The 13,391-nt window shown below is 39.1% G+C and overlaps 1 protein-coding gene across 1 annotated transcript in view; it reads right to left on the bottom strand.

Annotated features, from left to right (window-relative positions):
• LOC126187884 (uncharacterized) overlaps positions 1-13,391 on the bottom strand; it is a 396,025-nt gene that overhangs the window by 7,323 nt on the left and 375,311 nt on the right. Inside the window, exons 3-6 of the mRNA XM_049929227.1 lie at positions 8,147-8,455; positions 4,257-4,371; positions 1,662-1,784; positions 334-548 (exon numbers count right to left, since the gene is read on the bottom strand). Of these exons, the coding sequence (XP_049785184.1) occupies positions 334-548; positions 1,662-1,784; positions 4,257-4,371; positions 8,147-8,455 (762 nt within the window). The remainder of the gene's footprint in view (positions 1-333; positions 549-1,661; positions 1,785-4,256; positions 4,372-8,146; positions 8,456-13,391) is intronic.

The following is a 13,391-nucleotide window of genomic DNA, read 5'->3' on the forward strand; positions in this document are numbered from 1 at the left end:
GTTGTGAAAGCTAGAATTTTGTGTGTATGTTTGTGTTTGTTTGTGTGTCTATCGACCTGCCAGCGCTTTTGTTTGGTAAGTCTCACCACTTTCTTTTTAAATATATTTTTCCCACGTGGAATGTTTCCCTCTATTATATTCAAATTATGTAAATGCTGATATTTATGTGAGAACTGTTATATACTGCATTAATTCACTGTTACTGGATTGTAATAGCATAAGAGTATACTTCTTTTTCCAGTTAATACAATAGTTGTTGCAATTTCCTGAGTTCCTGATAAAGGCAACAAGCTACGTCAACTAACCAGCTGAAACACTAATTATCACTCTTACCTTGCATTTTATGTGAACACTCAGAGCATCAGGGAATTTGAAGGCATGAAAGAAGGCATATGTGATGACTGTAGCCCTCTCATCTGCTGTACGTGCCTTCAAAAATCTTGAAATCATTTTTGGCCTAAGTACACACCCATGCTCATCTGAGAGCTGAATAACATGGCCTCCTCCATCCGATGCAACACAGGACTTCACCCTCATATCAAATTCACCTACAAAAAACATAAAAACAATATATCAGGTTGAACTACAAAATTGTGATGCATTTTATTATGTAAGAGCATAAACAGTATAATAAAAGTCAAGAATTATAACATTCTTGAAAAATATTATATCAGTATCCATACTATGCAAGCCATTTTACTGTATACTTTAGGAACCACTATTGAATCCTTCCTTATCTATTCCTTTTGTGAGTTTTGTGTAGTTAGAACTGCTGTTGGTGTGCTTCTGTATGAGTCTGAATGTGTCTGATTTTGTTGTCATTCTGTGAGATACAAGTGGAAGTAATGTCACCTGACCCTTCTTGGGATGCACATTCTCGGATTTTAATAGGAGTCATCCATTGAATCTCAGCCTGGTGCCTGCTTTTCCTACTACTAGTTTTATGTGAAAATTACTGCTATATTAAAACTATGTGCCAGACCACAACTTAAGTACATCCCCACCACCATTGTCGCGACCACCACAGGTACCTGTCAGTCACAAAGTTATTTTATTTGAGGTATACATTCAGCTACATAAGATTTGTTCCGTATTCCACAAATAGTAAAGTAAGTTTGAATAAGAAGTATTATAATTTGCTGTAAATACTGTAACCACTATTTTGCTTTCTGTCAGTAATAGTACACTAAAAGACAATTTTCAATGGAAGGGACTGTTATGTCACTGCTGTTTGTCATGTAATGTTGTGTGTAGATGTATTAATTTTTGAGGAAACTGTAACAATGTCATCTGCCATTTCCATCTCACTTTTGTTTTTCCTATCCCTTGTAATCCCTCTGCAAACCAAATAAACTGCAATGAAGTCTCAATTTCTTGGTCAGTTTGGTAACTCCTATTAACCTCTCAGTTTTTTTATTTACTACTATTTGAAAGACAAATTAACTGCTTACTCAAAATGTCAGTTAGCTATTTTCAGTTCTTGGTTTCTGTATGATTTATCTGCTGATAATGGAAAATTTTTTGGGGATATAATGATTGAAGATGGATACCATAAATAACAATAAATTGAAGCTGTGAATAAGCAATAGCAGTAGTTATGCAGCTATTTATTTCTTTTCAAATTATCTTACTAACACAATATACAACTAAAGTATGCTTACCTCTATAATCGTTTATAGCCACAACAAGTGTTAGTGTTGATCCTAATGGAACAATACCACTTACAGGTGGTGCCCAAGGGCCCTTTCCATGCTGTATTTCCATCCAGCAGTCAACATTGTCCCCTAAAAACATATTATAGAAACAATTTTTCGAAGACACTTCTGCACTATATTAAGGATATAATTCTACATATAATATAATATGGTAAGTCTATGGGTGGTAGTCATAAAGTTTTAATCACCACCTTGGAAAAATAAAGTTCTGGTACACAAAGGAATACCCTTGCCTCAGAACTGTAGCACACTGCAAGAGGAGACAAATCAAAATGATATGGACTGTATCATTTTCCTTTGGCCATTCTGGCAGTGTTTTATGGTTATGGTACTATGGCGTGGGGATTACAGTATGCACCAGGACTGTAGACATGTACCAAAAAATTTAATATGTAACTGTATTTGAATTCAGACTGTATAACTAGCACTTGTAATATATGAATATTGCAGGTATTCTTTATTTTATTTTACAAAACATACATAAAAAATATAATGTGATTTTATCAGGCATATATTGTTGTTGTACACTGTATGGCTAAACGTCTATGGACATCGCAGAACTTAAAGAGCTATTGCAGTCTTCTCAGAATTCACAGTCTGGCCATCCATATTTATATTTTCTGTGATTTCCCTAAATCACATTTGAAACAAACATGGCTGATTTCTTTTCCCATCCTTTTGCAGCTTCAGCTTGTACTCCATCTCTGATGATGTTGTCATGAATGATACATTAACTAACCCCCTTTTCTTTTCCTAAATCACACTGTACCACACAGCTCTCAAACATCCTTGTCAAGCTATGACAACTTTTTATAAGTGGAGTACAGAGATCAATGTCATTCAAAGACTTTGTTTTCATGATTGTGCTGCTGCTCAGAATCACTACAGTGAAAGTGCATGTGGAGTCAACTGTGTCCTTGGTCTGCGGAGCAGTAGATCTATCCAGCGTGACACTCAAGTGGGAAAGTGTAGAGTTGGTGAACACCTGATGAATGGTATTTACCCAAGAGTGTTAATAGCAGCAGTAAAATTCAGTATAGATTGTGTGGGACTGTTCTTTCAGGTTTATGTCCAGACCACTAATTTCAATAAATGGCAAAATGATGCAAGTGTCCATAAAAAACATTTTAGATAATTCTTCCAACACTAATTCAGGAGTTTGTCTGTTCAGTGTCAGCAAGATAATGCTCTTGTCTGCAAAGCTACGACTGTTGCATCATGGTTTGAACTACGTTGGGAGGATGTGTTTGATTTGTTCATTCAAAGATATTGAATCAATCTGAATCAGGCAAAATACTAAGGGTCTACAGTCCCAAACATGTCACACTTTTGTGATTAACTAGAATGTTGCTTGCTTGCCAAATCAATTGGCTACAAAATCTGACAACAATTATTGACCATATTTCAGCAAGAAAGGACACAATTAAACTTATGCCATTTTAGTGGGGCTACCCAAATTATTGAATTTGCTGTAAGAGCAGCAAAGAAGGTTCCACACATTATTGTTCACGTGTACTTTATTTCAGATGATGCAGCTGCTGCAAATCTATAATGGACCAGCAGAAAAGCCATTTACAAAAAGAACTAATTCAGTGTTATGTGATTTCAAGAGAAGTTTATTTAAATATTTAGTATCAGGAACAACATTTTACCTAATACTGAGCATTCTAGAACTCAGTTCATGATTTACCGCTATCAGAAAAATGTCCTCTGTCTACAGATTTCGAATAATGTGATGAATCATATGTACAGCTTTCACTCAAAGTCACATTAGTAGTTTGTGTGGCTAGTATTAGACCAGCTTCACTGACATGTTTTTTTTTTAACAACAGGTTAGGCCAGTCACTGAAAAGGTAAACAAGGTGAAAAATGCAAGATTAAGGATAGACCAGCAATAAAAATTTATAATTTATGATAATTAAAATGGATTTTTCATTCATATGTGAAAGTAATTGCATGGCATGTGATTACTTCAGCTCCTCAAAACTTAAATTACACATGTGCATGGTAGTAACATTTAAGAGCTGAATCTGAAATTTCTCATGCACTTACTTAAATTGCAAAAGAGTGAGTATTTTTCTTACAGGCTACAGGTGATTTGTGTGATTTCAATAAGATATGGAAATGATTTGGAAATAAATGGTAATTTATGCCTCTGATGTCTCTTGGCCAGTGGATGACTACCTATCTCTTGGATTAAAAAAAAGTAAGGGATGAGCTCAACTGAGAAATGGCTAGCTCAAGCATAATGCTCTGAAATGAGGAGCAATGCAAACAGACAGACACTGTTTTCACACTTCATATAAAACTAATTCCATCTTAGCAAATTTTGTGAAGAAAGAGAGACATTTTGTGGTAGTATTAGACTGCTTAATTGATCATATATGCAGCAAACAGATATTACTTTTAGTAGTAACTGTGTACTCTTGTGTCTGATGTTTCAATTTAAATATAATCTTTATTTTCACTTTTGTTATTCTTCAGAATGGAATGTTTATATAAATAACTTTATTGAGTATGAGTGAAGTAAGTGCCACCTACCACGAAAGTCAAGCTGGATGACATCAAGGTCAGCGATGACCATAGGTGGCTTGGATGCTGTCTTCTCATAGTCATTGAACCACTCACAGCGCAGACGCTTCGCTTCATCCCACACCTGAGGGCAGAGCATCAATGTGGTTTAGAACAAGAGTTATTCAGGGAAGTGTTCTACTTACATTTTAGTCTCCAATAAAGAGTGAAAAATAAGAATTTAAGATCTTTAACTTAACATGCTATTAACAAAATTGTGGTTAGGTAACAAGCTTTATTTTCACTGAAGAGGTGGAAGTAAATCAGTTGTCAACCCAAATGTTACAACTAAACACCAGTGCTTTAATTGGCATAATGTTTTCCCTTTTCCTATCAAATTAATGTAGCGAAGATAGAGAAATCTTAATACAGAAAGTTCACATTCCAAAGTTATGATGTCAAAATGATAAATAGTTTGTAGGAGTCCATCCAAAATGCAAGAGTACATTGTGAAGGGTTGGTGGTGTTAAACAAAGAAATCAGCATTTACGTGTTTGATAGCTGCTTAGCCTAAGTGCATATACTGGGGAATTGCACAATGCAACAGTATCATCCTCCTATTTCAACAGTTGTAATAATTCTTTTGACAAGTTTGATGCCAGACTCCATCTGTTTCTATGTCGTCTAACCTCAGTCATTTCAACATATGTACTAAACTGAATATACACAATAACCCATTTTACATATTCTAATTTGTGTCCACCTTTACAGTTTGTCATTTTTACTGCCAAGCTAATTGTGTGGTTTCTGTAGAATCCTTTTTTTGCCTATTTTTCTATAATCTCTTCATTTTGTACATTTTTTTCTGTCCACTTAATTCTACCACCCATATTTCAGATGTTTGCAGTTGTTCTTCACATTTTTTTCTGCATTTCACATTTTACTCCCAAGTTTGGTGTATGGTGTCAGAAACTTCTTCCTCAATCCCAAGCCAATATCTGATGCTGGTAGAGCTTTTTAACTGTAGAAAGTTTTTTGTGCCAATATGTTTTTGGTATCTCATCTCCGTTGAACATTTTTAATACTGTTTCTCAGAAAGATGATATTTTTTTCCATTTATTCTACAGTTCCTTCTCAAGTTTCAATGTTTAGCAATCACAGTTCTCACTTGTGCTATTCTTCAACATTTTTGTTTTAGTTTTGTTTATCCTTCATTCAAATTCTGTGGTAAATACATTTTTCATTCTATTCCACTGTACTTGTATGTCCCTCTTGATTACAGCCGAAAGAACCTTGCTTATGCACACTGTAACATTAGTGTTAATTTCTATTGCACTTATTTTTCTGTTTGGACATTCTGATTCATTTCATTTATTGTTTCTTAAGTACAACAGTTAAATGATAGCAGAGATAACCTTTAACTACAGAAGCTGGTTTGTCTCACTATTCTCTTTAATAATGGAGCTTTGTTTCTTAAATACAGCATGTCACTCCTCTCTCTCTCTCTCTATTTCAACAATATTCTACAGTAGTTGTAGATCCATTTACATGGAATGAAGGCTAGTCTCACTGAACATTCATTTCAAGGTCCTGGATGAAAACTGCAATGCCTACTCATCATTTTCTGTTGTTTTAAGATCCACACAGCCAAAATGATGTTAAAATTGAAATGTTCAGAGCAGTTTGAAGGTCAAAGAATATTTATCCAACATGTGTCAGTTTCTCATTCACAGCCTTACTGTTTTCCCATGAGAGGTCTGACATTATTGTGCATCTGCACGTAGAAAAATTTGATTTCTGGTACATTAGGGCATTGAGATAACTCTGTGGTGACAGATGATAATTTGTGCTGGTCCAGGATTCAAAACCATATTTCCTAATTTATGTCAGCACTCACCTTAACTGCTTCAGCTATCCGAGCACCTTCCCCATACCACCCAAATCTCCAAATGCCCCTGTCCATTATTTCTCTTCACTTGCACCCCTACTGTATTCCTGCAAGAGGCTGTACATTATTGTGCAGCTGCACTGAAAGCACACAGAACTGTCAATAATGTGACCACTGCCTATGTTTGATGTCAACATTCTATAACCACTCAAAGGTGGGAGAACTATCAGTGGAGGGTATATAAAACATGTCTGGGATATGTGGAAAACAGTGCAGTCATCGTCATATTGCAGAAATGGGGCGATTTATGTGACGTCCAAACAGGTATGATCGTTGGGTATAAGGCCAAGAGTGGAAGAATTTCCAAAATGGCTAATTCTATAAACTGTTCACATGCTGCTGTGGTTAAAGTATACTGTGCATGGAAAACTGGGGCTATGAAAAACCAGCACCTTGGCAACTGTGGTGCACCACAGGCCACTGATGACAGAAGTGAATGTCAGCTGTGGAAATGTGTACGGTTGAGTAGACACGCAACTGTTGAGCAGCTGACCACCCAGATGAACGAAGGGGCTTTCAACTGTTTCTCCTCAGTGACCGTTTAGTGAAAGTTGCTGCTAATAAGTCTCTGCAGCAGGTGCCTGGTACATGCAGCCATGCTGACTGCTTTTCATCAGCAACAAAGGCTGGAATTTGCACACCAGTATCACAACAGTACGTCTGCTGAATGGCAACAACTAGCCTTTCCAGATGAATCACATTTTATTTTCCATCAGCGTTAAATGTCCACAAGCAAACACCCCGCAACAGCCGTCGGAAGGGCTCAAGCCGGAGGAGGGAGTGTTATGATTTGCTGAATGTTTTCGTGACATTCCCTGGATAATCCCGTCACTCTGGAAGGCACAGTGGATCACACAAGTGTGCATCTGTCATTGGGGACTGCGTCCACTCCTACATGAACATTAGTTTTCTTTTGCGCAAGGGCACCTGCCAGCAGGAAAATGCAGGACTGTCAGTCTGGTATCTGACCGCTGTCTGGGGGATCTCCAGACACGTCTTCACTGGTCATCAGATCTCAGTTTGAAGTGCGACTCATCACTTAAGGCAGTTCTTCTTCAGTCAATGAGATTCCAGACTGAAGACGTGTGTGGAGACAACCCCAAACAGTGGCGGGATACCGATGTGACTGTCGCCCTAAATATAGCCAGACTACCAGGAGTGATGGTCTGGGTTTCATTTCTTTTCATAGCAGAACGCCTTTTGGCGTCAGAAACCTTTCAAGACAGCAACAGCAGTGTGTCGACAATATTCTACACCCACTTTTGTTGACCTTCATGGAAATCCGTCGTGGGTTTACATTCCAGCAAAATAATGCCCGCCTGCATGAGGCGTGAGTTTTTACTGATAGTCTTGGCACATGCCAAACCCTATCTTGACCAGTGAGGTCGCCAGATCTCTCCCAAGCTGAGAATGTTTGGAAAATTATGGGTAGGTCCCTCCAACCAGCTCGAGATTTTGACGAGCTAACGCGCAAAATTGACAGAATGTGGAACCACATCCCTCAGGAAGACATCCAAAGACTCTTTATCAGTCAGCGCCAAGCCAAATAACTGCTTGCATAAGGGCTCGAGGTGGACCAATGCATTTTTGACATGCTCAATGTGAAGTTATTTCTCTTGAATAAATCATCCAATGTTTATGAAATTGTAATGATTTGTTTATCTGTAATTGTTGGTCAAATCTAGCAATTGCTCTCCCATTCGGATAATTCCTTCGTGGTGCGTCGTTTTCTTTGTCTTACAGTGTATTTGATACACCTTGTATACTGAAAATTACTGACGTAATGGCCTGATTGCTTTAAACATGGATGAACGATGTGGTATATGACCACTGTAGATTACAAAATAGCAGAGTAACAACTTGACAACTATAGCAAACAGTCCAAAAAAAATTATAGGTGTGGGGAACTTCAGCACCCTCTGTTCTAAAGGCATCTTTGGTGAGTGATATAAGTGAGTAATCCCTTACGCACCTCGAGCAGGTCCTTGTCGTACTGCACGACGACTGTGTTCTCATAGAACTGGCCGTGCAGGTCTGGCTTGGTGCCGCAGCGCTCGTACGCGATGCGGAACGAGAAGAAGGTCTTGCCAGTGGAGGGCGGCACGTAGACGCAGCGCGGGTCTGCGTACTGCCCCTTGGACGACACGATGCCCTCGAACGGCTGCGTGAAGGACAGGTGCACGTCCATGTGGTCCTTGCCGCACATCACCTCCAGCGACTGGATGGCCGGCATGCCCTCCGGCCTCTCCAGCGGCCACAGGTCCGAGCTCGCCTGTGCGCCCTGCAGCACCCAATCAGAAACCTGTCCAATCGTCCCAATTGAAACTTACACATATATTACTTGAAATGGCGCTCTAAACAGCGCATTACAGGTATCTATGTTATCAATACATACAATAAAATTGATGTACGTATATATGAGTATGCTCCATATCTCCTCGGAAACCACTCGACCGATCTCACTAACTGTCTGGAAAGAATCACTGTTTGGGTAAGAACCACCTAAGTATCAAAGTGATGGGGGTGAAAGAGCATCCATTATTTGACAAATCTTAACGACTTGCAACAAAGTTTACACATAATTATAAACCTTTACGAAACTTTTCACGCTGACGACCCCCAAAATAATACTGCCACATGTAGCATGACATTTTAATTTATTACTTCTTCATTACTAACTGTATTCGCAACGGATTTTACAGACAGTATACAAATATACTACTGAATATACCAGCAAAATTATATCATTGTTCGACATATAGCTCAGGAGATATGAAATACTGTGATGTGTGAAAAACTGCTGCATCGTGTATAACGTTTTAATTTATTACTTCTTTACCACTATCTCTATTCGCAACAGATTTGGCAGACTGTACCCACGTATGCCCGCCGAATGTACCTAAGAAATGTACCATTTGTCGACACACAGCCAGGAGATATGACGTCATAAACACTGAAATGGATGACAAATTGCCGCATCATACCTGACTTTTTCATTTGTTGATTCTTTGCCTCTGGCTTCACAAAAACTTTTCGTAGACAGTACCAACTTATACCACTGGATGTACCTACTAAATGATGTCATTGTATGACACAATGCAGGAGATACTGAGTCATAAACATTGAGCTGCGTAGAAAGGAAACTGCAGGGCGAAATTCGGTTAAGATACAGGTCAAACGTGTGTACAAACCCGTGTGAAATTTGGTAAATATATGTGAAATATTTTTGACATTTGCTTACGAGGGCAAAGCCAAGAGCAAAAAACTCATCCTAAACCCCTAGAACGATTTCAACCAAATATGGCACAGACATTAGTTACAGTCTGGAAAGAAATACTCTGGGAGTAAGAACCACCACCCTCCTACTCGGTCGAGCGTGATAACGCGAAGAGAGAAGGGTGGAGGAGGAGGAGATGGAATTAGGGGGCAGGAGCAGATAGAGAGGGGGAAGGAGTAGGTCGTCTAATAGAAGACTGGAGCATATACATAACTGGCCAACGCTGGGTGCTCAACTAGTGTTAAACTATTTTGACAGTATTAGCGATAGCTTGTTTTTTTTTTTTTTTTTTTTAAAGAGGAACAGTGTTGCAAATGCGCCATTACAACGTGTTCTGAAGTACCCGCCTTCGTAGCTAATGTCGCTGATGACCGCCTGCACGATGGTGACCAGCTCTGAGGTAGCATGTCCGATATTTTGTGATGGAGGAAATTTTCGTCATTAGTATTTTGGCTTGTGAGGGAAGGAGATGCGGTGGTGGGAAGGTCCTGATCATCAAACCATCGCCGAAAAAGGCGAAAACCCAATAGTCTCCAGACAGGTTGATGTTGGGTGTTTTTTTTGGGACTGCCATGGTGTGGTGCCAACAGATTATGTTCGTAATGGGCTAATCAGCACAGCAGCATACTACTGAAATCTCCTGACGTAGTAAGGGAGACTGCTAAGACGACGTGTGGTAGGAAGCTCTCCATGTGGGTGTACTATTAAATTTTGTTTCACCCCCATGTTCTCCTGACAAGACATCCATTGACTTCTTCCTCTTCCCTCGCATGAAGAAACCATTGTGTCGCTGGCTTTTAGAGAATTACGAAGAGATGATTTTCGCGGTGGGATGTTTCTAAATGTCTCTGTCTAGTCATTCATCGTTGGGAAAATGTCTCATTGAGGGGTGTCAGTGTAGGGAAGGACCAGCACCGTCACCAAGTTCCACGGCCGCAATTTGATGTTTACGAGATGAGAACTGAAACTTTGGTTACCCCTTGTGCAACAAATAATTCAGCATAATACTTACAACATAAAATCTTATAAAGAAACATTTGAAGCAATTATACAATCTGTCGAGTTTTGAGACACGTAGGAAGTTGTCTGTTCTGCCATCGAATGATCTTGTAGAGGGCATTATTCTGTGATGTGTGATGACCTGTAGTTCTCTGCAGTCACAAGATGGGTATGGGTTCTTAACACATTTGTGTAAAAAAATTATGCGCATATATCATGGGTTCTAATTCTGTTTAGCAGTAAACATATTTTGTTTGACAAGTCAGATCCCAGTGGTTGACAACTGGCATACTATTATTTTGCTGTTCAGTCCCATTAGATGAAGAAATTGGCACAGTATAGGAAATCCATGGCGAACCGCACCGCATCGATAATAAAACAGACTTCTTTTTTAAAGTGGAAATCATAGTCAGAAAATTTGACACAGGAGTCATTGTAATGAAGCAAAAATTTAACTGCAGTTGATGCTCCTGTAGAGGGTTATTACGAAAGATTGGGCTAGTTTCAGAATGTATCACCGCTGGAATTCTGCAAAATATTGCGGAACACTGCAGTCACACAGAGAAACGTCTAAATATTTCGTTGCACGTGCTCATTGTGTTCGTCGTTGCTGATTTTGTAGATTTCAGTCTATAATTGACCTCGCCACTCAGTCGACGTAGTATCTTCACATAAATCTGTTGTAAGGCGTTTTTGATGGAAACTCTTAGTTTTGGCAATGGTGATAGGGGCAAAAATATTGAGTGTTAAATATAATGCTACACAAAAATCAATATTTGAGGATTCATGAACTTCGAGATGAAAGTTGGATGGAGCATGGTTATGTGGCTACATGAAGTTCACGCTGGAAATCTCTAGCTTTGACATGGATCTGCTTTGCTGCAAGTCCAGATATATGTATCCTGCAAAGGTTCCACGAAGGCAAATGTGTCTGTAAACTTTGCATTGTGAGGTCACATGGATCACACTAGCTCATGGTGAGCCCAAACAAATTTTTTTCCCCCGAAATCCCTCTCCTTCCACGTAGAAGAGTTGCACTAGCAATAAACGGAAAGTCGCTCATTTGAGTGTCAGTGCGTTAGCTATTGTACTTGCTGATGTTCATGCTTTAGCGTTTCTACAACATATTCTAAATCTTCGATTGTGGAATGTTCAGCGTTCCGAGATCATTCTGTCGCTTCACTCATTTTGGCTACGTAGGAAACGCATCTGCACTTGTTCAACTGTTTCTTCAGTCACTGTTGGCTGACCTGTTGATTTCCCCTTGCAGAGGAATCCCGAGGCTGTAAACTATTCATACCATTGCCAAATAGAGATGAGACTCAAAGCATCTTCGGGAACGTTCGTTCCGATGCGTCGCTGAACTATTGTGTTACTCTGAACATCGGTCAAAGAACTTCAAACATCTATACAAACTGAATGAAATATACTGAAATAATTGGAATCAGTGATGTTAAAGTGGCCAAGCGGTCCTTGGCGCTACAGTATGGAACCGTGCGACCGCTACGGTCGCAGGTTCGAATCCTGCCTCGGGCATGGATGTGTGTGATGTCCTTAGGTTAGTTAGGTTTAAGTAGTTCTAAGTTCTAGGGGACTGATGACCACAGCAGTTAAGTCCCATTGTGATCAGAGTCATTTTTTTATGTTAAATATCAGTGAAATCCACCCAGAAATGCTTAACGTGCAATGTAGCGAATATGTAACGAATGAAAACTTTGCCAGAACTAAATATTATTCAAAATAATTTTTATTTATTCTTCAATCTCAGTTGCACATTTTAATTACATGACATGTTTCGATCATTCTGGATCATATGCACTCTTTACAATACTCTGATATCAGGTTCTGAACAGACAAGACGGAGCAACAACTTAGATCTGAAGATGATCCAGAGTGATCGAAACATATCATGTAATTACAAATGTACAACTGATACTGAAGAATAAATGAGCATTAGTTTAAATATCAATACAGTTGTTGTCTTTCTGGAGACGAACACGTCGGCTATAGTGAAAATATTTTTCATTTGTAAAATAGTAATTCGTCCGATAACTCTAAGAGATATGGTGACCTTTTCATTTCACGTTAAGTTTCAACTTGTATGTCATTCTCAAATGGTTCTGCAATATCATATTAGTACGTGAATACTTAATATGCGGTTCATATAATACCCAATAAAACTTTTTCGCCTGTGTAACTGTGCCTCACGTTGTTTTATAGACAAACGTTTGAGTCACTGTTGGAATCTGTACAAAACAACATGATGGCGTAATCTTATACCGGGGAAAGTTTTGTTCAAGATGAATACGGCTGCAAAGGACTACCCTCGAACAATTAATATGCCTTTTATGCTGTTTCAGTCATCAGTCTGAAGACTGAATTTGTTGCAGCTCTGCCGGCCGCTGTGACCGAGTGGTTTCTAGGCGCTTCAGTCCGGAATCGCGCTGCTGCTACGGTCGCAGGTTCGAATCCTGCCTCGGGCATGGATTTGTGTGATGTCCTTAGGTTGGTTAGGTTTAAGTAGTTCTAAGTCTAAGGGAATGATGACCTCCGATGTTAAGTCCCATAGTGCTCAGAGCCTTTTTCTTTTTATGCAGCTCTTCACGTAAGTCCAGCTTTACAGCTACTGCGTTCTATGTCCATTTTAATCTGCTTACTGCGTTGAAGCCTTGAGTTTCTCTCTACAGTTTTCAAATTAATTTCGAGGCGTCGGGATGTCTCCTGCCAACGTATCCCTTCTTTAGAATCATATTAAACTTAATTGGAGTGATTTAGGACAGCGTGTAATCTAAATGGAACCACAATGGGCCAAGAAAATTGACTCCGTTAAAGTTCATGATTGCAGAACTACCTGGAAAAGACATAAGTATCGAAATAGATGTTGGAATAAAAGGAACCTCATATCTTTACAATTGTGTGCCGAAAACAGTGTTCCGAAAAT

This window comes from Schistocerca cancellata, chromosome 1, assembly GCF_023864275.1.
Source record: "Schistocerca cancellata isolate TAMUIC-IGC-003103 chromosome 1, iqSchCanc2.1, whole genome shotgun sequence".
Lineage (NCBI taxonomy): Eukaryota > Metazoa > Arthropoda > Insecta > Orthoptera > Acrididae > Schistocerca > Schistocerca cancellata.